This window comes from Anolis carolinensis, chromosome 1 (assembly GCF_035594765.1).
Source record: "Anolis carolinensis isolate JA03-04 chromosome 1, rAnoCar3.1.pri, whole genome shotgun sequence".
Classification (NCBI taxonomy): Eukaryota; Metazoa; Chordata; class Lepidosauria; order Squamata; family Dactyloidae; genus Anolis; species Anolis carolinensis.
The window spans coordinates 309,761,955-309,783,894 of record NC_085841.1 but is presented as its reverse complement, the minus strand read 5'-3'; the positions used below and the strand labels follow the sequence as shown (position 1 = coordinate 309,783,894).

Sequence of the window (21,940 nt, the reverse complement as noted above, 5' to 3'; positions counted from 1 at the left end):
TAGATAGATAGCTTTGGATTACATAGGGAAGACTTAACACCCCTTTGTGGAATTTGTTTTGCTGTCTGTACCCATGTTCAGGAGATTTCATCTCACTCTCTGTCCCTGTAATAATTGGATTTTGAAAAATGTGGGTTGTTGTTATTCTGTTATATGTGTAGATCATGGGCCTGTTTGCACTCCAGAATTACAAGGCTATCATTTCATTTCAGCTGCCATGTTTCAATCCTGTTGAATCCTGGGATATGTTTAGGGAGGGGTGCTTATCATTCTTAGCCAGATACCTTCTTTAGCACAGGCATGGGCAAACGTTGGCCCTCCAGGTGTTTTGGACTTCAACTCCCACAATTCCTAACAGCCTACGGCTGTTAGGAATTGTGGGAGTTGAAGTCCAAAACACCTGGAGGGCCAAAGTTTGCCCATGCCTGCTCTAACGCTTCACTACAAAATCCACGATTCCATAGAATGAACCTATGGCAATTGGGTAAATGGTAAAGGTTTCCACCTGACATAAGTCTAGTCGTGTTCGACTCTGGGGGTTGGTGTCCATTTCCATTTCTAATCCGAAGAGCCGGTGTTGTCCGCAGACACCTCCAAGGTCATGTGGCTGGCATGACTGCATGGAGCACCGTTACCTTCCTGCCGCAGCGGTATCTATTCATCTACTCGCATTTGCATGTTTTCGAACTGTTAGGTTGGCAGAAACTGGGGCTAACAGCAAGAACTCACCCCGCTCCCGGATTCAAACCACCAACCTTTTGGTCAGCAAGTTCAGCAGCTCAGTGATTTAACTCGCTGTGCACCAGGGACTCCTGGCAATTGGTGTGGAATAATAGCACCACAACTGTGGATTGTGAATGGGCACCAGGTCTTACAAAGGGTCCAACAAGATGATGTAATTTCTAGAAAACAGGGAGCGTGCTTCTCATCCCAGTTGAAGAGAGGAATATTCTGGTGAGAGATGCTTCACTCGTGAACGGAAGTGATCCATGTCAGCTGCAGCAGTAGTGATAATTGCAGCAATTTCCATGACGATTGTGTCGGGACGCTGCTAATGACTGCCAACTTCAGCCGCCATATTAAAAACATCAGTAGAGAAATACAATGTTGACAGATTGTAGATAGATGTTGCGAGAATTAACACTCTCCTGAATGAATATGAAATTTCTGAACTTCCTTTGACATAAATTCCAACTGGCTTCTCCTTCAGCTCTCTGACAGATTTATTTAGTCTCCTATGCCTTGCTTCTGTCCAGCACGCAAAAAATAAAATAAAATATAATAAAACATGCTGGTCTGTGCAGTGAGCCATTTCCTTTGAAACCCATCCCTGGTGCCTTCCTCGCTTTCTCATTAAATGTTGGGAATAAGCCAGCCGGAGGTGGACTCATCTCCAGCAGAGATTCAATCTCTCATTTTATTAGCGCAAGGTACTTCCAGGAGCATGTCTTCCGTCAGCTGTTTGTACTTGGCTCTTCCTGTCCTATTTGTTTGTCGAGTGTATGTTTTTTTTTTTAATTCTCAATTTCTTGATTCCTTCTACCCCTTTGTAAATTTGCTTCGGAGCGAAGGGGGAAAAAAGAGAGGAGAGGCTGCAAATCAGTTCTTTACACTTGAGAGATGGAGTAATAACAGGTGGCAAGGCCAGAGGCAGCCGGAGCCTGGGATTCCGGTTGCCATGGAAACGTGTCAGACCTGTGGAGAGATGAGCTCCGTCAGCCATAGAAAAGGCCGAGAGCGGCTCAGTGCCATTTACCCTATAGGTTCAGATTGTATGTCAGCCATCCCTCCGAGGGATGAAGGCCGGAAAGATGTGGAAATGGCAAAGCCAAAGACTGCACAGAGATTTGAACCGGAGCGACAAGGCTCATGGTGGAGAGGACGGAGAAGCTCTCGGCCTAGGCGCCTGACAAAGGAGTCTTGTTTTGCATTTCCTTCATCCTGAAACGCCAGAGCTGCTGGCTTACTCCATTAGGATTTGAGATTTAAGGTGGAACAATAATACAATACAAAAGTTTAATTAACAATTAATTCAATTAAATCATTGAAAAGGGTTGAAAAGGCATTCAAAACACAGTTTACACAGGCATGTGTAAACTTTGGCCCTCTAGGCTGTTAGGAATTGTGGGAGTTGAAGACCAAAACACCTGGAAGGCCAAGGTTTGCCCATGCCTTCAGTAAACAATCACTATGTTACTTAAAAGCGGCTTGAGAATACTGAGGTTTAAACTAGTAAAGGTAAAGGTTTCCCCTGACGTTAAGTCCAGTCGTAACCGACTCTGGGGGTTGGTGCTCATCTCCATTTCTAAGCTGAAGAGCTGGCATTGTCCATAGACACCTCCAAGGTCATGTGGCTGGCATGACTGCATGGAACGCTGTTACCTTCCCGCCAGAGCGGTACCTATTGGTCTACTCACATTTGCATGTTTTCGAACTGCTAGGTTGGCAGGAGCTGGGGCTAACAGCGGGCGCTTATTCCGCTCCCAGGATTTGAACCTGGGACCTTTTGGTCCGCAAGTTCAGCAGCTCCGTGCTTTAACACACTGTGCCACCAGGGGCCCCTGAGGTTTAAACTACATAAAGGTTTTTTTGGATGGCATGAAGAAAAAATGAGGTACAAGTTGAGCCTCTCTTATCCGAAATGTCAAAATCTAAAACAATCCTGCATTTTGGTCTAGAGTGCCAGCATGAAAGGCCCCCACTACCCCTTAGAAAAAAGGCACTGAATTAATACTGTATGATCCCTGTGTCCTGGACTTTGTGGGGATATGCAAAACCCTTTTGAAATGAAGGACTTCTGGCCAAATAACAACATAGAATCACACTGGATGGGCTAGAAAATGCCTGGATCATTTGATATATACTCCTTTTTGCACATTGTTGTCCTACTGTTAAAAGCTAGGGATATAATTTATCAGAGAGCCTGGATAAGGGAATGCTTTTTTAAAATAATAAAATACATAAATAAATTGTGAATAACTAGTCCCGCATATACGGGGTCATCTTGTATCATAGAATAATAGAGGGTTTTTTAATCGTGTCAGAAGCAAATTGAGACAAGTCGCTTCTGGTGTGAGAGAATTGGCTATCTACAGAGATGTTGCTCAGGGGATGCCTGGATGTGTTACCATCCTGCTGAGAGGCTTCTCATGTCCTCGCATAGGAAGCTAGGGCTGACAGATGGGAGCTCACCTCGTCTTGTAGATTCAAATCTTCAATCTTGAGGTCAACAGTTCAGCCGGCACAAGGGTTTAACTACTAGAATAGGAAGAGACCACATGGGTAATCTAGTCCAACCCCCTACCATGCAGGAAAAGCACAATCAAAGTACCCCTGATTGGCGGCAACGGGAGGGTTTCCAAGGCACGCCCTCCCCTCAGTTTTAGGGCTAGAGGGGTGAACATCTCCATACATGGAGGGCATATCAACCCCTTTTAGCCCACCAACTTTTAAGAAATTTTCTAAACAGAGAAGGTAGAAACCCAACAATTTCTTTCCTTTAAAAAAATATTTTAAAAAAAACAAAAAACCAATACTAGCCAGGGAGAGGAAAAAGGGGGGTTTTAAACAAAGAATTAAGAATAAAATATTTAAAGATTTTAAAATATTAAAGTACAGCAAATAGAAACTACAGAGATCATTTTCTTTCCCCCATCCCTGAAACTAGAGAGGATGTAGGGCTTTATGCTTTTGGGTATGTAGAGTCTGAAACTCGTTTTAAGAACCTTCATTGCAAAAAATTCAGTATGGATAAACCCCTGTCTGTGAATACAAAGAAGAAATGTAAGACAGACAATTTCTCATAATTCAAAAGGCTGGTGTGGTGTCAGGACCCAGGCTGCAGAACACCAATAACCATGCGCAGAGGCCAGACTCTATCTAATATCTTTATTAAAGAAATATATAAAAACAATAATAACAAGTGAAGAATATAGTTCAGAAGCAGACCTTTCAGATGAGGTCAAATATAGTCCAGAAATGTATTGTCCAATATAAGATATTAGAGTTCAAAGTTTTAATCCACTTGACCGAAACACACACTTTGCCAAGCAATAGTGTGGGGAAATGACAAGAGTCTTTAAAGTCCAATGTAGCTTGACAACAAGGCTGGAAAATAAACTTGATTCTTGGCAAGATCAAAGACTTGAAACGAGGCAAACATGAAGCATGAAACAAGGTCCGTGGCAAAACGTGAAACAAGGCAGGCTTGAAACTTGATCCGGGAAGCAAGGAACTGGGGTTACGAAGTCCACACACGATCTCTCTCCTCAAGCTGATCAATTGACTCCGCAAAGTTCCCCTTGCGACAAACACCTATATTGGGTCTCATTTTCCCGCCAACAGAACACTTTCCCTAGAGAACGAGAAGCGAAACCCAACTCTGTCCAGATGCATGACTCCTTAGAATTTCCCAAGGGAAGCAGACCTAATCAGCTAGTTGTTTGGCAGCGATTCTCAGGCTCCGGCGATTAGCCTCTCTGACTCCTCTATCTCTAGTATAATTGTCCCTCCGGGAAAACGGGGGGGAGTTCTGCCCAAGGCCTGTTTGGCTGAATTCTTGAGGGCGAACATCCTCCAGGTGGAGAGGCTCCGGCTCTGGCTGAACCGGCGAAAATCCCATGTTTTCCTCTTCGTCTGCCACAATAGTACTAGGAACAGGACTACAAGGCCCATGAGTCATCACATGTGGCTATTGGTGGACACATGTTCAGCATTCATGAGAGAGGACAAACTTACATATGTTCAGTGTAATCGGAAACTGTGTGTGAGGCTGTGTGATGGGAGGAGGGGATATAGAAGAGGCCTGTGTCATTCATACTGTACAAACAACTTAAGTTTCACCCAAGAAATTGCAATGGGACGAGCAGGTACATTTATGTGCAGAAGGCATTTTCATGAATACCTGAGAACTATGCTTATAAATGAAGTCAGCATGCTAACATCAAAAAATAAATGTTCAGGAATTCTGAAGTTGAATCTAGTTGTTTTTAATGTTCTTGATTTGAAGTATTGATATCTTCTGAGGAGGTGCAATCTATATTTATGTGTTTAAGGATTTGCAATTTAAGTTCAAATAAAAATATTGGTGAAACAATACACAACACAAATGCTAAACCCCATTAAAGAAATAATAAGATTGAAATATTAAATTCAAAATGTCAAAAAGATATTTAAAATTGTAAAAAAAAATGGCCATGTTAGATTAAAGTGGCTCAAGAATACCAAGGTTAAAACACATAAATGATTTTGGATGGTAGGTAAGTAAAATGAGGTACAGGTTGAACATCTCTTATCTGAAGTTGTGAAATCCAGAATATATCCAAATCTGAAATTGTCTAGCTGGGTGGCTGAAATGGTGATACCTTTGCTTTATGATAGTTCGGTGTACACAAACTTTGTTTCATGCACATAATTATTAAAAGTATTGTCTAAAATTCAAGCTAGGTGCATAAGGTGAATTTCAAACATCAATGAATTATGTGTTGAACTTCTCCCTCTTCTCCAAGATTCCTCTTCTACTGTGAGCTGCTTTGGGTGCCATTTGGGAGAAAGATGAGATATATAATTGGCCCTCCATATTGGCAAGTTTGACTTCTGTGGATTTGATTAAATTTTTCATTCTAGGAATCTCTCTGTGTTCCAGCATGACTCCATGATTATTCCCTGCCAGAAGCTAACCATAGAGTTGCACTGGAGGACCTAGAGATTCTGAGAGGGAATGCTTCTCTAGGTATTTGTAGGTCTTCTAGCACAATCCCCACTGGAAACTGGCCATTGGATTGTACTGAAGGACTTAGGGATTTCCAGAATGTGTCTTCTTTCATAAAAATAGCGTTTTAAATTCACTTTTAAAATAGTAACACTCTTTTATTCTTGGGCGCTTCTTTTGCAAGTGTAATACTTGAGTTCATCAAGAGAAGAGAATGAAAGCTATATATCTCTTGCTTAAATATGTACATTTTTTGGCAGCAGCCCAGAAAGGACCAGATGGGGCCATCATTTCCAATAACTACTGTGACTTCTGTCTTGGTGGATCCAATATGAACAAAAAAAGTGGACGGCCAGAGGAACTTGTTTCGTGTTCAGATTGTGGGCGCTCTGGTAGGTGATTCCATATTGCAACTTTCTATGAGTTTTTCCCATGCATATGAAGAGTGGGTTGATTGTTTCGTTTTGTGTCATCAGGATTGGTTAGACAAATGCATTCCTACATAATTTTGAATGCACATAGTGGACAAATACTGAAACATATAATTAGAAAATAAAAATGGTATGTAAAAGTAGATGTGTTTGATTTGAACATGGATAGTACTGAGGGAGGGTTTCAGTCTTCAAATAATTTCAAAAGTTCTACTGAAATTTGTGCAACTTGGGTGATAGGTATGTCTATTGGCCACGTAGTCTTTCCCACTTGCTCATGTCTGATTGTGTGTGAATCTGTACATGCACATATGTGCATGCACAACACCAGCAACAGAGGAAACCTCTTCATCTATCTGCTGGAGTAGGTTCTAGTCCACAAAGACATATGCCACAATAAATTGATTCTTCTTTAAAAGTGCCACAAAGGCTCGTCACTGTTTTTGCTGCAATAGTCTGACATGGCTTTCCCTCTACAGAGAGACAGCTAAGACAATTTACTATTGACTCAACTCTTGTGTAAGCAGAACTCCTGTGCCGATGCTCATAACATATTCCAGTACATTGAATCTTTTGCAAAGCAACTACAATTTAATTGCATTTGTTTAACCATAGTTATAAGATAGATCTCTGAGGCTGTACACAGCATTATGGATGCAATCACATAAACCGGAAGGCACAACAATCTTGGTTCTCACTTAAACTTTATACATTTTGCACACAGAAGAAATTTCCTGTATATGGCAGAAAAAGTGATGCCAACATCTTGATTATCCTGTGTGTGCATCCAATAAAATCTTTGCATTAAAGTATAACTTCATTACATTTATATTTCTTCTTTGCAAAAATGATTTCATTCTATGAGAATATATTTCCTCTGTAGCCATTCTTTCACGTATTTGAACCCATGTTAACCGGAATTACTGTCAACAAACAGTGAGGGGATTTGATATTTTATTCTTCAGGGGATGAAGTCAGGAATATAGTATATCCTGAAACCTCAGACAGAAGTTACATATAACATTGGAATGTTCTCTCTTTGTCTCTCTGCCTTTAACTGAATGAAATGCTTTCAAGTGTTTGCATTTACCTGAAGTGATTATATTCATGTGACTTTTTGTGTTTTAAAAGAGAGTTTATTGAAGAATAAAATATGCATTTATTTATTTGTTTGTTAGTATGGAAGTTTTTCTCCATCTTGTTTTGCAAAGGAACCTCACCACTTGGGTGAACAGGTGCTGAAAGAAATCAGGAGGAGAAATTTGGTGTTGTTTTTTATTTTTGAAAAAAGACACAAAATGGGTTATTATGCTCAAGTAGCAAATTTAGGACATTTGATGCCAAAATGAAGGCAAAACATTGTACTTTTTTTTTTTTTTACTGTTAATGGATTTTCACTATTATACACAGTATGAAATCTTTTAAAGCTGTTCAAAATAATCACAAAATGGTTTTTGTGTGTTTTAAAGAGAGGAAAAACAGTATTAACCCTTTTGCTGCCTTAGTTTATGGGCATCTGTGGTGGTGTCATTTTTTTAACCCTTGCAGTTCAGTTCATACTTCCCTTATTGCTCCCCTTCCTGTTCCACTGATCTGTATTATTGACTTGACCCACTTCAGATTTATAGCTATATCTACATATATATATGACTGAGACTGTCTTTTTAGTCTGGATGGTTTAATAGCAATGATAATGATGATTGATGATGATGATGATGATGATGAAATAAAATTGTGATGCCTATTGCTTAACCCATGTGCTGATATATTCATCATACATGTCAGCTCATTTGGGAAGAGAAAGCAGGAAAGAAGAAGCAGCGGCAGCTCACACTACGGAGGACTTATTCGGTTCCACCTCTGAAAGCGACACCTCAACTTTTCATGGCTTTGATGAGGATGACACAGAAGAGCCTGTTTCAAACCAGAGCAGCAGCTCCCTTCCTGCAAAGAAAAAGGGCAGCTGCTAAAATGGCTCATCACACACAAGCTCTAAGAGTGACTTCCTGCCCCTTTTGCTACTTTTACTCTTATTGTTGCTATTGCATTTTAAAAAAAAATTAGACCTATTTTTACCTTTGAGTGTGTACAATGAAAGCACAACCATCTAATAATGTAGAAAACCTCTTTTTGGTAAAAAAAAATTGGCTACTTTGTTTTCATAATTCTCCCTCCTTTTTTCTCTTTGCAAACCTGAAATGTGGGTGTCCTTTTTTTTAAAGGTAAATAACTTAATAAATAGAAGAGAGCTAATTTGTTCAACTTTTAATATATATATATATATTAGCCCAATATCAAAAATGAAAATTCAGAAGAGTTGGACACCAGGACCCCACCTCAAATTGTGTTTTAAAGTATTTATTTATATATTATATATATTAATAGATAAAAGACTTTTAAAATTACGAAAAAGCAATGATATCTACTTGATAATCTAATTGTACAGAAAGTGCTGTATGTACAGCTATGATATGGATTATGAAACAGCTATTGAATGGATTATTCCAGATCAAAAGGAAACTGAAACACTTGCCAGTGTGACTTTGGCACTGTGAAAAGTTTGCACACTGGATTTTGTGACTTCCCCCTCTGTACTTTTGGTATCTTCACCTTTAACCGTTTAGGGAAGAAAGGCAAGGAAAATCCAGAAAGATGGTAAAAGAAAAAATTCCTGCCTCCTTTCTTGGGACACATTTGTACTCTTTCAAGAATTCCTCATGTTTCTCACCTTGGCATCTTTTTAACAGACACTGCCTCATTTTTCTTTGCCACCTTCTTCACCTTCTACAATGTGGAAAATAATTTCCCCGAGCAAATGGATGGAATATACCATTAAGTCACAGATTCTGCAAAGATCAAACAAAGGATGTGAATCTTGAAAGAAATTAAAAGGAAAAAATACCTCATGTTTCTTTTGTTTTACGTTTTAAAAATAAATCAGAAACCCATTTAGTCTTATTTTTGATAGCTCCTCTTGAAATATACCAAAGCAATACTCACTAATCTTCAAAGGGGAGCAGAGAAGACAGAATCTCTCTCTCTCATTTGCTATTCCAGCAACATGGAGTTGAGCAGCAGGATTATAAGGTATGTTCCAAAATGAAGTATATTTCATACTTCGGGGGAAAACTGGTTTGAGGTTGTGCCAACCTACTCTCACTTCTTTGGTAGAGAGTATAGAATTTAATTAGGGTTAATATTGTCTTGGTTGTTAACGATGATGTATTATGTTGATCACTGGTTGCTATGTTTATAGTTAAGATTCTACATTGAAACTAAATGTATAGCTTTTTGAACTAAGTTTTCCTTCAGAGAGTAAGAACATATCTATGTGTATAACTGGGAAAGAGAAGGAAAAGGAACTGTCTGTCTATCAAGATGTCAGGGATTATTATGATTTAAGAAATTAACAAAAACAAATATGGATGGGCACTGGTATGGGTACAATAATATTATGCCTTTTGTGGACTAATTTGGCATATATATGTTCTTGATAACATTTGAGGAGATATTTAGTTCTGGCCCATACTATGGTAGAGCTACTGGGTTAAGTACAACCTTGGCCTCTTCTGGAGGTTAAAAGCTGTGTGTTTAAGGATGTGTGCATGTGTTTCCGAGTCTATGTAACCTTTCATGTTCATGTTCATGATTGTTTCCAGTGTTTGTTGTGCCCAACTATAGAGGATGTGTATTCTAATGGTATGTGTGAAGTTGTCTGTTGACTTATGGTGACCATTAATTTCAGAGTTTTCTTAAGGACGAATACTCACATGTGATTTTGCCAGTTCCTTCATCTGAAATATAGCGCCTGGTGTTCTTTGGTGGTCTCCCATTGATGTACTAATTAAAGTAGGTATTATTAAGTTTCCAAGATCAGACAAGATCTGGCCCTTAGGATGTTATTACTTAGTGTCTTAGTTATTCCAGACTCAGGGCCGTTACTTCTTTAATAGAACCAACTCAATTTTAGTGCAATCTTCCTCTTTTTCTACTGCCTTCCCCTTTACCTTGCATTATTGTCTTTCTCCAGTGAGTCATGATGTACCATGATATGTCCAAAGTATAACAGCCTCAGTTTAGTTGTTTTCATATCTATTGACAGTTCAGGTTTGATGCGATCTAAGACCCATTCATTTGTCCTTTTAGCAGTCCATAGTATTTCTTCTCCAGTGCTACATTTCAGATGAGTTGATACTCGGCTTGTTGGCATTTTTCGCGATCCATCTGTCACAATGCATACATAGAAGTCTAACATATTGTAGCCTGGGTGATTCTGACTTCAGTATTTAAAAATGTGTTTTTATACTTGAAGATCTTGTTTAGTTCTTTCATGGTTGCCTTTCCAAGTCAGCTTTTACAATTCAGTGGTTGCATAGAATAGGGAATTTCAGGAGCTGTTGCGTGAAATGCAGTTAGTTGTGTGAAATGCAGCACCTATCAAATCCTTGTTCTACACAACCATTAAAGGTACATGTGCAGTCTCTAGTTTTAAATCTGGTAACCCTCCCCCCAGTGCTTGGTTACAGATCAAGGGAATATAGTGTCTTATTTTCCCAGAGAAATGAATTGCTGTCAGAGGAACACTTCCTGACATGCTATGCAAGTTAATGGCAGATGAGTATTACTCTGAATGCCACATTTTTTCTGATAAGATTTGCCAGCTTGACATGATAAAAACGGAATGTCTGAAAACACTCAATTTTCATTCATGTGACTATAAATCTCAAAATTTTGAAACAATTTTAAATTAGGTTCTCTGCAATTTCTATGCAGCAAACATTTTTCTTTTAACTTTCTTCCTTTCCTATATTCTAACCTGTGATTCACTGTTAGCAGTAGCTCAAAATTTGCCATTTTTCAGCCAGTGAGTGTAGTTCCATAGATATGGCAAATCATCCCTGCTAATGCCCGAAGCGGATCAGATAGTTGATCAGCACAGCCTGTGCAAGGGATACCATCTGTGATAAAGGCCTTCTGTGCCTGCTGTCATATTCTGTTCTGGCAAATTCTCTTCATCGTTCTGAGAGGCAGCAACAAAAACAAAATCTGCAGTACAAAATTTTAACTAGATATAGGTACACTGTAATATCAGTCCTGTGAGCATTCAGATCTCATGTGAATTAACAGTCATACCAAACCTATATGAGAAATCCTGCTCTTCTCGTCACACGCCAGTCTTGATTGTTATGAAAATATCACAATAATGTTTTAGTTGAAGCTTTTACTCCATGCAATAAAATATTTTTTCCATGTTAGAGTGCTATGTTCTGAGGAAGGGAGATAGAATCAATCCAATCTAGATGGATTGAAAATGTTAAAATTTAAAACTGATAGCTCATGGTTTAAGAAGACGAAGGCAAAGTTACAGAATACTCTGATATTTTCTCTGGGCATCACTGACTTTAGACTTGGAATTTAGAACTTTTGCTCTATTTGTAGTGTCCTCATAATTTTACATTGATTATGATGTTTGGCAAATGGTATGAGATCATTTAAAAGAGCTTTTGAATTCTTGTGGTTGAGTAGACAAATCTCAAAACACAGGCCTCAACCTAGTTAAGCAAGCTAGATACTAGATAAAACTAACCCCACAATCCCAAAGGTTCAGTGTTTATGTTCTGTATTAGAGTGGGAATAATTAATCCTCCAGATAAGTCTAGGACTGCAGTTCCCAGCAGCCCTGACCACAGTAGCAAATGGTCACCATAGCTGGAAGTTACATATAGAAGGCTGGAGCATTCTGGGAATCACAGTCCAAGTAAACACTGATGATAATGTGCTTCCACAGTCACTGTCTTAACTTCTTTCCGTGTGCCTCAGAATGCTAGCTCACAGTTGGAAGAAAATGCAGAAGGATAAAGATGGAGGAGAGCTTGAACAAAGGTAGAAGCTTGGATAGAAGCATTGCACACTGTGCAACATTTTGTTGTAGAGAGACTCATTTATCTATCACTTGTTTGTCCTTTTTATAAATATTAGAATTTAGCTGGGGCACAGTATGAACATCTTTGTCTGATCTTCTCCTTTTCAGGAGTTAATGCGTCCTTTCTGGAAATGTATCAGTTGTGAAGTGTGTGTATATTGAAGGTGGTGGTGTACTTTTGTGAGAGGTTGTAATTTATAGCTATTTTTAATAGCTCATAGGCTGAGGTGTTAGTGTGTCGGTGTAATCCTGTAGCAGATGGTTTGGGTAAAGAATAAACTGCAACTATTTCATTGGGTTCCAGCATTAAATCAGACAGCTATCATTGCCATATACGGTTTAGAGTTTTGAGGTTTGTTGCTACATAGTGCTACTTAGTTGGAGTCTACGTTATCTTGAACTTTAGCATCAGTTTTTGTAGTAGTGAAGTGTGGAGTTTGAGCTTTCATCTATGTTTCTAGTAGGTTACTAGATGCAGTATAGAGCAGGGTTCCTGTTCCTTTTTCCAGTAGTTAGGCAGAAGTTGAATTTCAGCAGAGAAAGGTTTTCCTCACCCCAGGAGCACAGTGGCATATCAAGATGCACACTCATTGAAATTTACTCTTTTATGCCATCATTTCAGAAACAGGAGGTAGTCCCAAACCTGTGCCCATCCATGCATGTACACATGTTCATTGTATCTTCAGTGTACACCTAGAAATAAATTGCTGTTAGTAAATTGTTAGGAGTTAGGCATGTCATAACAGAATAAATGTTACTGATTTGGAATCTGTTACCATAATGAATTAAGATAACACCAGAGAAAAATCATGAAGAATTACACATTTTTAAAAAGGGATAGATTGGCCCCAATAAACATGCATAGTATAAAGGTTTGAAGACACTGTTTTAAAGTGGATCAGTAACACAAAGCAAGGTCCAGTCCCACTCTTGGTTAACTCTAGTACAGTCTAAGGCATGAGGATGGGATTTTTTTTTACAGTTACATTAAAATATGTTGAAATCCATAGAAACACTCAACAGATGTATTAATTTATCATAATGGGAGCAGGGGTAGATTTTTTTAAAATTTAGAAGCCACTTATAATTATTATTGAAACTGCACCTAACTTAGCTTTTGCATATTTATGAGAATGGCCTTCCTACTAGGGATGAAAAAAAAAATTATACAGTGATTTTAAAAAATGCTTTCTTCAGCATTTGGAAACTTTGATTGACCTAATCATAGATGGGTGAACATTGTGCTGTTTATTACTTTTTGTGTGGAAAAGGCATGCAGATGTGTGTATTTTTTGCATAGAAAATACATTTTCTGTAAAAGAAAAAGTCTTTCTGCACAGAAAATGAGTTTTTAATGGAGAAAACAATATTTTATAAACAGAAAATAACATTTTGGTGCAGAAAACAAATTGCTCCATAGCAGACATTTACTGTGCAGAAAATAGCATTTTATGTGCAGACAATAACATTTCTCTGAAAAACAGTTATTTTCTGTGTAAAACAGCCCCCAGATTTCTATGTAGAAAATCACATGCATTTTTTTTTTGCATAGAGCAAGTTCCATAAAGCAAATAGTCTTTTAGAACTGTGCAGTTTGTGATAACCTTCTTAAAGTACAGTATATACTTGTGTATAAGTCAGTCTTATTTATGTGTGAAGCTCAGGTTTGGGGGCCGAAATTATGATTTTTTATATGATAAGTTGAAGTTCGTTCTGCAGAGAGGAAAAAAAAACAGTGATGCCTTTGAGGGCCAGCTGCCCCTAGCCACTACAGTGGGAAATTTTATACCAAGGCATTCAAAAATGTCAGAAGCAGAACCATGGTGGAGAGAATAAAGCTCTCACCTTTTGCCACTCTACTCAGAGAAGGGGATGGTTCCTTTTAAAAATAAGAATTAAATACTTACAGTACTTACATTGACCTGTGGATAAGTCGACCCAGAGGTTTTGGGTTGATTTTTTGATTAAAATTTGTAGACTTATACATGAGTATATACGGTAAGGAGAAAATGGAAAAAGTATTCATTCTTGCAGACAAGAATTGATGAAGTTTTACATCTTTATTCTTTTCTGCCCAGTTGAAAGCCATTATTTCTGAAATGTATGTTGCTGCTATGTGGGCCAAGTACTGCTGCTACTAGTTGTTATTACTACTATTATTGTTTGAGGGTTTGTTTTTAGTGTTCCCTTTCTTTGCCCTTCCTTCTATAGATGATGATCCTGTGCTCACTTGAATTCTGAATCCATCAGGAAAACTATGGAAGAAGCCAAGTAAGATTTGCCAGGATGCTTTGATCTCCTCTCCTTGCCTGATCCTTTCTCAACCTGTGTCTCCTCCCACACAGGAGCCTGGACTGGGGAATGCCTGCTGGCACTTGCTCAGAGAAGTCTTGGGGTTTCCCTAGGCTTGTGCAATACAAAGAGAATCCTTACATTTTTAAAAACAAACTATCTTTTTCTTCAAGTGTTGTGTGAGCTAGTGTGTACGTTTGTATATATAAGACCAGATCAAACTGGAACTGATTGACAATAGTAATGACTAAAAATGACAAAGAAATTCCAGAAAATCTCAACAAAAATAGAACAGGTTATTTTATTTATTTCAGTATTTAAAAGAGAAATGTAGGGCTGATGTTGCACAGTTATTTTTGTTTAAAAATCATTTTGCTTTTTTGTGAAGAAGGGACTTTTTAAACAGTGTTTAATGTAAGATATAGGCTATTTGCTTTCAGGAGAAGGCTTTTTTTAATTTATGAAAATAAAGATTAAACTGCTCTCTCTTACTTTAAAGATGCCATTCGTACACATGCTGGGTGTTTTTATTTTTTCAAAGTGGATATGGTAAGTTCAAAGTTGCTCTGGCTCATTTTCCTGAATGTCTGCTAATGTTTTGTGTGTGAATGTATTAGAATAAGCAAAACAAAATTTTAAACAAACAAACAAATTTTTCTGAAGAATCATGCTAGATTCTGGATGGTTATTTGTCACAAGAGTTTAAAGTGTGTTCTGCCAGGAGTATAAAGTAAGAGGAAGCTTAGGCATTGCCATTTCTTAGCAATAACACCACTGAAGCCTGATACTTTTTAAAAGGAAAAATATTCTGTTGCCTGCAAAGTTACCTTATTGAGTGAATAATTCATGCCAACACCTGCTTGCAAATAAAGATAACTAATACAAGAAATCCAGAGTTGGGTAACTAGGACAATATGTTTGGCAATAAACTTGCATTCCCAAAATTCTTGGAGGAGGCATTTGAAATACTCTTTTGGAGCAGCTAGCAACATTAAAAATTAACCGCCATTTTCCAGAAGTAGTAGAATTCATCCAATGGGAGCTAGTCATATTTAGTTTCTCTATTGTAATTTCTTGAGTTCTACATGCAACAATGTGACAACTGGTGCTTTTCAGATGACTTTTAAAATGTTCCCTTGGTAGTGTGCAGAGGGAAGAGTTGTGCTAGAACAATGTATCCTAATACATTTTGGAGAATGATGTATGAGCAAGATGCCAGATTCAATGGATATAGATGTATTCCTATGGAAAGTTATTTGGATAACTCATTCTGTTTTAACTTTTCCAGGAATTTATGTTCACCAGATTGTGTCAGTCCTTTGTGTGAAGGGGACTGCCATGACTTGGAAATGTACCATTCAGTATGATTCTGTGCATATTAATTTAATCAGAAGTAATTTTCAGGAAGTTAATAAGACCTACTTCCTAGTAAGTATGCATATGAGTGCTTAGTCTAATAGTAGATTAAAAGTAATACAAGATCATTTTTTAAGAATTTATAACTGAAAGTTTCTCTCTTGAAATTCAGTGAGCAATACACAACTCTGTTGATAGATAATACTATAACTACAGCTCCCATAATCTGCAGTCAGTAAGATTGCTGACTGTGGGATTCTGGGAGTCATAATTTCTGTTTCTAGTGGGAAGTCTCAGACCAGTAGGCACACAGAGAAGCCTAGAGCAGATCAAGAATGTCCTGGAAGTTGAGTCATGGTCAACAACACAGGATGCCGCCAAACAAAGTAGGGCCCCTTCTACACTGTCCTATATCCCAGGATCTGATCCCAAATTATCTTCTTATCCCAGATTATATGGCAGTGGAGACTCATAGCAGATAACCTGGGATCAGATCCTGGGATATAAGGACAGTGTAAAAGGGGCCTAGGTAAGGCAGATGAAAGTGGTTGAAGAAACAGAGCTGATTCATAACAGGTCAAGTTTTGCAAGGTTGTCAATCAAATACAGCAGGCTTTGAGAGAAGTTTCAGTGTTCAGTCAAGGTCAGATACCAGGATAGCCAATAGAGAGGAATTTCTAGATAGCAAGCTGTCAAGAAAATTCTAGGTCATGTGTAGTCTTCATCAGTCTTTCTACCATAAATAGCAATTCTTGCACAGATGCTGCCAGGTTCTGTAGCTGATCAAGAGGCTGATAGCAGATATCCTCAACAGAAGCAACCTCTCTACTGCAGTCTTATACTTCTGTTTACAGGCTGACATTCCCTGTGAGTTAGAAGTTGCTCTGCCTCATGCTCTAATGCAGAAATCCCCTCATCTGGTGAGGTCGAACCCTTAGCTATTTTTTATAGTCCTGGATGCTTTCTTAGTCTCTTGGCATTTCAGAGTTGGGTTGTCAGCTGGGGACTCTGGTTCTTCATATGATGAAGAATCTCTAAGTTGGGGTATGACATGTAGTAGGTTGTGCAACACAGTCAGAGTGCATTTCCACCCAGCTTGCAAGCCTGGAAACTTGACATCACCTTGAAATATATTACAGTGGCATAGACGCAGCCCTGCAAATTCTGAATCTAGTTGCTGTCTCAGGGATGGTGGGTATTAGAACACTGCTCAGGCCAGAAAGGATCCATATTATGTGAAATGCATTAAATGAAATCTGCATTGTGTAATCAAATTAATCTGAAGAGCTAAAACCACAGTACATTACATTGCCCTGGTGCATAGCTAAAATCAGTGGTGGGTAGCATCAGAGGTAGCCCCTCCACCCTCACCTACCCATGTCATCAATTGGGGATGCTTCATAACTATAGAAAGCTACTTCAGTAAATATCAGGTGGAATCTGCTGGCTACAATTACACTAACATTTTTTTTAAAAAAAGATTTCAATTAGCCAAAAAGAAGGAACATCCATATTGAACTTCAGCAAATTGTACTCATTTGTATTTTGTGTCCATATACAATCTACTTCTAAGGCATCTCCTGTTTACTTCTCTGTAAATATTTCTTTATCCAAGTTTTTTTAAAAAGAAAAATTTGTAAAACTGCAATTGCTGTACATAGTTTTTAAAGTCCTCATTGTTTACAATGCTGTTCTCCATGCTGAAAATAAAACTTCCTTCTCTACTTCTTTTTGTTATCTTTTTCCATCTGGATTTTTTATTTGGTTTCTTAGTGATTTTTAAACATGAATTTCAAAATGGAACATGAAACTGAGTACAGTATGACCCTCCTCTATCTATGGAGGATAAGTTACAAGACACCTCCCTCCAGTGATACTCAAAGCTGTGGATAATAGAAAACCCTATATTTTGACTATACTTGAGCTGGAAGCATATCATAGAATCACACTGGAGGACCTAGAGAGGCCTGCAATGCTTCCAGGAGGAAATATTCTTTGGACTGTGGGTAAGTGTAACGGTGGATATTGAATCTGTGGATAGGTGGGGTCATACTGTATAGCATTTTTTGTTTTCCAGTGTTATTTTGATTGCCTGTAAAATCATTCCCCTGTTACTGTGACATCTAAGAAGGTAACTGCATATATAAAACTATCTCACACAGAGGCTAATTTGCTGTCTAGTCCATGTAGAACATGCGACCATGTGAGTATTGAACTGCCCACAGCCATTGGCTATACTGTATGAGTCCAGTATCATCTGGAGAGCCATAGTTCCCCCATCTCTGGTCTAGTTTAATTTACTGACAAGATTAAGGTTTTCCCAAAACTGCTTTCTGAAAATCTCAACATGGAGATACCATTGAATGAAACCTATATCTTCTGCAGGAAGATCCTGCTAGGCAATATTGCTAAGACTATAAGGACATTATAATAATAAAACTATCATTAAAATATCTGTATAGGTAGGTAACCTTTATCTTGGAAAAAAGCAGCTAGATGTCTTAGCAATAGTAGACCTATGGTATTAATACAATTTACACAAGTGTTGACTTCTCATTTAGTTCTTGGGTATTCCGTGGGTGTTCGGTTGAGATTAGCAATTTGATTTAAGATAGTATTTCTGCATATAAAATAAGCAGCTCACATATGTAATAAAATGTAAAACAGAATATAAAATTGTAAGTTGTGCCCTCCTGTAATATATTATTAATCATGATAATATGTTGAGATAAGGTTACTATAAACCTAACCATTTTTGAAAGATAAAATTTAAATGCTGCTTATCATGTACACTAAATTTTAAGTTCATTGCTCTGCTATGTATCAATAGGATCTTCCCATTCTCTTCCATAAGATGATGTTTTTCATTTCTGCATAGCCACTTCGAGTTTTTTGTGTGTCCCATCCAGAAAAAAATCTACATTAAAAATGTAATCGGTTATACCTCCATATAAAAAATTATGTGTGACAGCACAGATTAATATCTTCAAATAAAACATTACTCTTTATTTTCAATATATATTGGAATAGTCAGAATACAAAATGCGCATTGTAGATCTAAATCGGTATTAGGCAAAGTCAGATCTTTGAAGTCATGTTAAATTACTCTTGCTTGTACAGTAATGCTACTTGTAGTTTTTCAATTATGTGCTTCTTGATTTTGTTCTTTCCACTCCCCAGATGACTAAGAGCTCAGTTGGTGCCCACTGCATAATGCATAGATCAAGAGCAGGATCCGGATAGATACTTCTGCTGCAGGAAGCGATCTTTGTTTGCAGAATTGAGAGAAGGAGCAATATTTGCTCTCTCCTGCACCACTTGTGTTCTCTAAAAATCTGCTCTGGCCTGCTGCCCCCCCCCCTTTGTTTTAATAAAAGGATGAGACTCTCATTCAGGTATTGTGGCCCGGCCTAAAGCTTCCAATGCCCATGTCACTTTTTGACAGCAAAGAGCTAGAGTAGTTTTACTTTTAGAAGCAAAGGAGATGGAGTTTTCTTGGTCTTATGCAAAAGTTTGGTTACTATCAAACAAAGATTTGATTGCTATTACCTGATTCTTATGCTCTTAATATAAAACAGGTTTCCCCTCCTTTTGCTCAATGCCAGGGAAAGCCTTACCTGCTTAAATTCTAGATGTCGCATTGTTATTAGAGGCAGATGGTCTATAAAGCAAGAAGAGAGGGAGTTAAATAGATCAGAAGGAAAGAAAATACAGAGAGTAAAGCATGGCATTTAAAATGGCAAATTCTTTCTGATCTGTTTGCACAACCCACCTAGAGAACAATTGTGTGTGCATGTTTAAGGCATTGCTTCATATATCTGAATTGACAGGGTTTTGGACTGGGTGGCTTCAAAGCTACATTGCACATAGCTCCAGAGTGCTTGCTATCGGCTCCTGCACATTGCTAGTGGTACTCCTGTGTCCAAAGAGCTTTTTGAGGGAAAACAGAAAGTCTCTGTGATGGCCATGTCTCCCTGTTGGCACAAGAGAAGTTTCACCTGCATCCTATGCTCACATTTGGTGGAACTTGTGAAAGCTTTCTGAAATGGTTCATTAATAACTTTATTTGAATAAAATACCTTTACTTGTGTAAAAGCTAAGGCTTTGATGTAATCCAATCATATTAGGTGCTTCACAAATATGTAAAGAAGGAACACTGGAGAATATGGATCATCAACAGAACTTTGCATTATTTTTAACTCTGTTGGGAACTAGGAGTCCTAAAACAAGACTAAATGAATATATGTTCCTCAAAATCAAACAGATCCAAATAGGAAGAAAAACACCAGTAAAACATGTGACTTTGCTATATAGTTAACATTTTTAGGAACACAAAGAGCTTTCATACCAAGTCAGATCTTAGGGGGGAATTAGACTATGTCCACTGATATCAGGTCCCTGTCCACTGATATCAGCTCTCAAAGATAGAAGACTATACTAATCTGACATAGAGATAATTCAACCTCTGCCCTTATCACCAGAAGCATCAGAAGTAACCAGTTCTTATTCAGTTTTCCAAATATCGGGCTGTGTTCCCAATGGCAATAAAATTAACAATTGCTGTTATGCTACTAGGAGAAAAAAATCATTGGCTAATGATCTATTTATGATGGAAAGAACTGGTTCTAACTGAACGAAGACAAAGATCAATATCTAATTAAGTTTTTTATATTCTTACTGAGAGCAACATTATAAACAATAAAGTTTATTTTTAAAATGCCACTTATCAGTTGGTTGAAAATAACTTCTTTGCATAAATAATAAGAGGATATACTTAGATGAGAGACCGCCAACAAGTACCAGGTGCTATATTTCAGAAGAAGGAATTGGCCAAAGCACTTCTGAGTATTTCTTGCGTAACAAAACCCTATGAAATTCATGGCGGTGCCATAAGTCAACGGGTCACTCGAATGCACATACACACACATAGCTGAGAAGACTGTATATTTAGTGTTTTGGGTAAAAATGATTTTTTTCCTATCATAAGCAGCTGTTCCATGATAATTCTGCCCAGTGAAATGATGGAATGCACCAAATACTTTGAAATCGGGTGTTTTACTATAAAGCTTTTTAATATATAAAATGGTTTTATTATAATCTTTTGGACTCAGGGCAAATTCCAGCATATACAGACACAAAGGCAAACATTCAAAGCCTAGGAACAACGAAACACAGATAAAGGTAAAGGCTTCTCTTTTTGGCTTTGAGGGGTTAGAAGACACCATCAAATTCTGAAGATGTCTTTATACATATATTAAAGTCTGAGTTTAAATAACCTGAAATTTCATCCGTCTAATATGCAAGTGTTTCACATGTGACACCAGGTGTTGATTTTAATAACACATTACTGACCCAGCTCTGAGAAGACATAAAACATTTTTCTCTTGTTTCAAATGTCCCCTTATTCATATTTCACAGGCATCTACCAGATAGTATGCACTCCAGCTGTACCAGTTTGTTAGCAACTACCCAAGTTATTCCACTTCTTTGGTTTCTTTAAAATGTCCCAGTTTTTTCCCCCTACTCTTTCCTCCTTTTGCCATCAGCTTACTTTGCTTGCTGCAAATTGAGTTCAAAATGCAAACATTGTTTGGATTCAATATACCCAGGAAGGAAAGGAGACGAAGAAATGATGCCTTGATATTTACAACGGGGGCATTGGGGTCCCCCATTTTTCTTCCCAAACTCCGTATCCAATATTCCCTCACTTATCGTGGGGGTTACATTCCAGGACCACTCACGATAAATGAAAATCCACAAAGTAAGGATACGATTTTTATTTCAATATTTAAACATGATTTCAATAGTTAAGTGCAGGCCCGTAGCCAGGATTTTTTTTGGGGGGGATTTTTGTTTTGGGGGGGGGGCTAAGTCTGAGCGGGAGAGGGTCTACCCTAGCAAACCTTTTGTATGGTTATCCCAATACCCTCATGCATATGGGATATATTGAGCATGGTGATCAGATCATGATATGAATAAACATAACAGTTTAAATAATAAATGTAAGGCTTTCTCACGGACCACCCAGAGAATTTTGGGGGGTGGGGGCTGAAGCCTCTCAAGCTCCCCCTCTGGCTACATGCCTGGTTAAGTGGCCTTTCTCCCCCTTGCAAGCCCCGGGGAGCGTGAAGCCTTTTCTACCAGTGCCAGCAGGCTCCTTGCTTCGTGCCTGCCATGTTGCCCTGGCTGCCTCTGCTCCTGCAGCCAGGGAAGAAGGAACGCTGTTCC

General features: G+C 38.2%; 1 protein-coding gene across 4 annotated transcripts in view; it reads left to right on the top strand.

Annotated features, from left to right (window-relative positions):
- dpf3 (double PHD fingers 3) overlaps positions 1-21,940 on the top strand; it is a 235,960-nt gene that overhangs the window by 196,068 nt on the left and 17,952 nt on the right. Inside the window, exons 8-10 of one of the 4 annotated variants that reach the window (XR_001730046.2) lie at positions 5,971-6,102; positions 7,927-9,228; positions 14,276-17,436. Coding sequence is in view for 3 of the 4 variants with exons in the window: in XM_062968091.1 (XP_062824161.1) it covers positions 5,974-6,102; positions 7,927-8,111 (314 nt within the window). In the remaining variant the exon portion in view is untranslated. Of the gene's footprint in view, positions 1-5,970; positions 6,103-7,926; positions 9,229-14,275; positions 17,437-21,940 lie in introns of those variants that run through there. The other 3 variants (XM_062968091.1, XM_008103841.3, XM_008103848.3) reach the window with 3 other exon arrangements.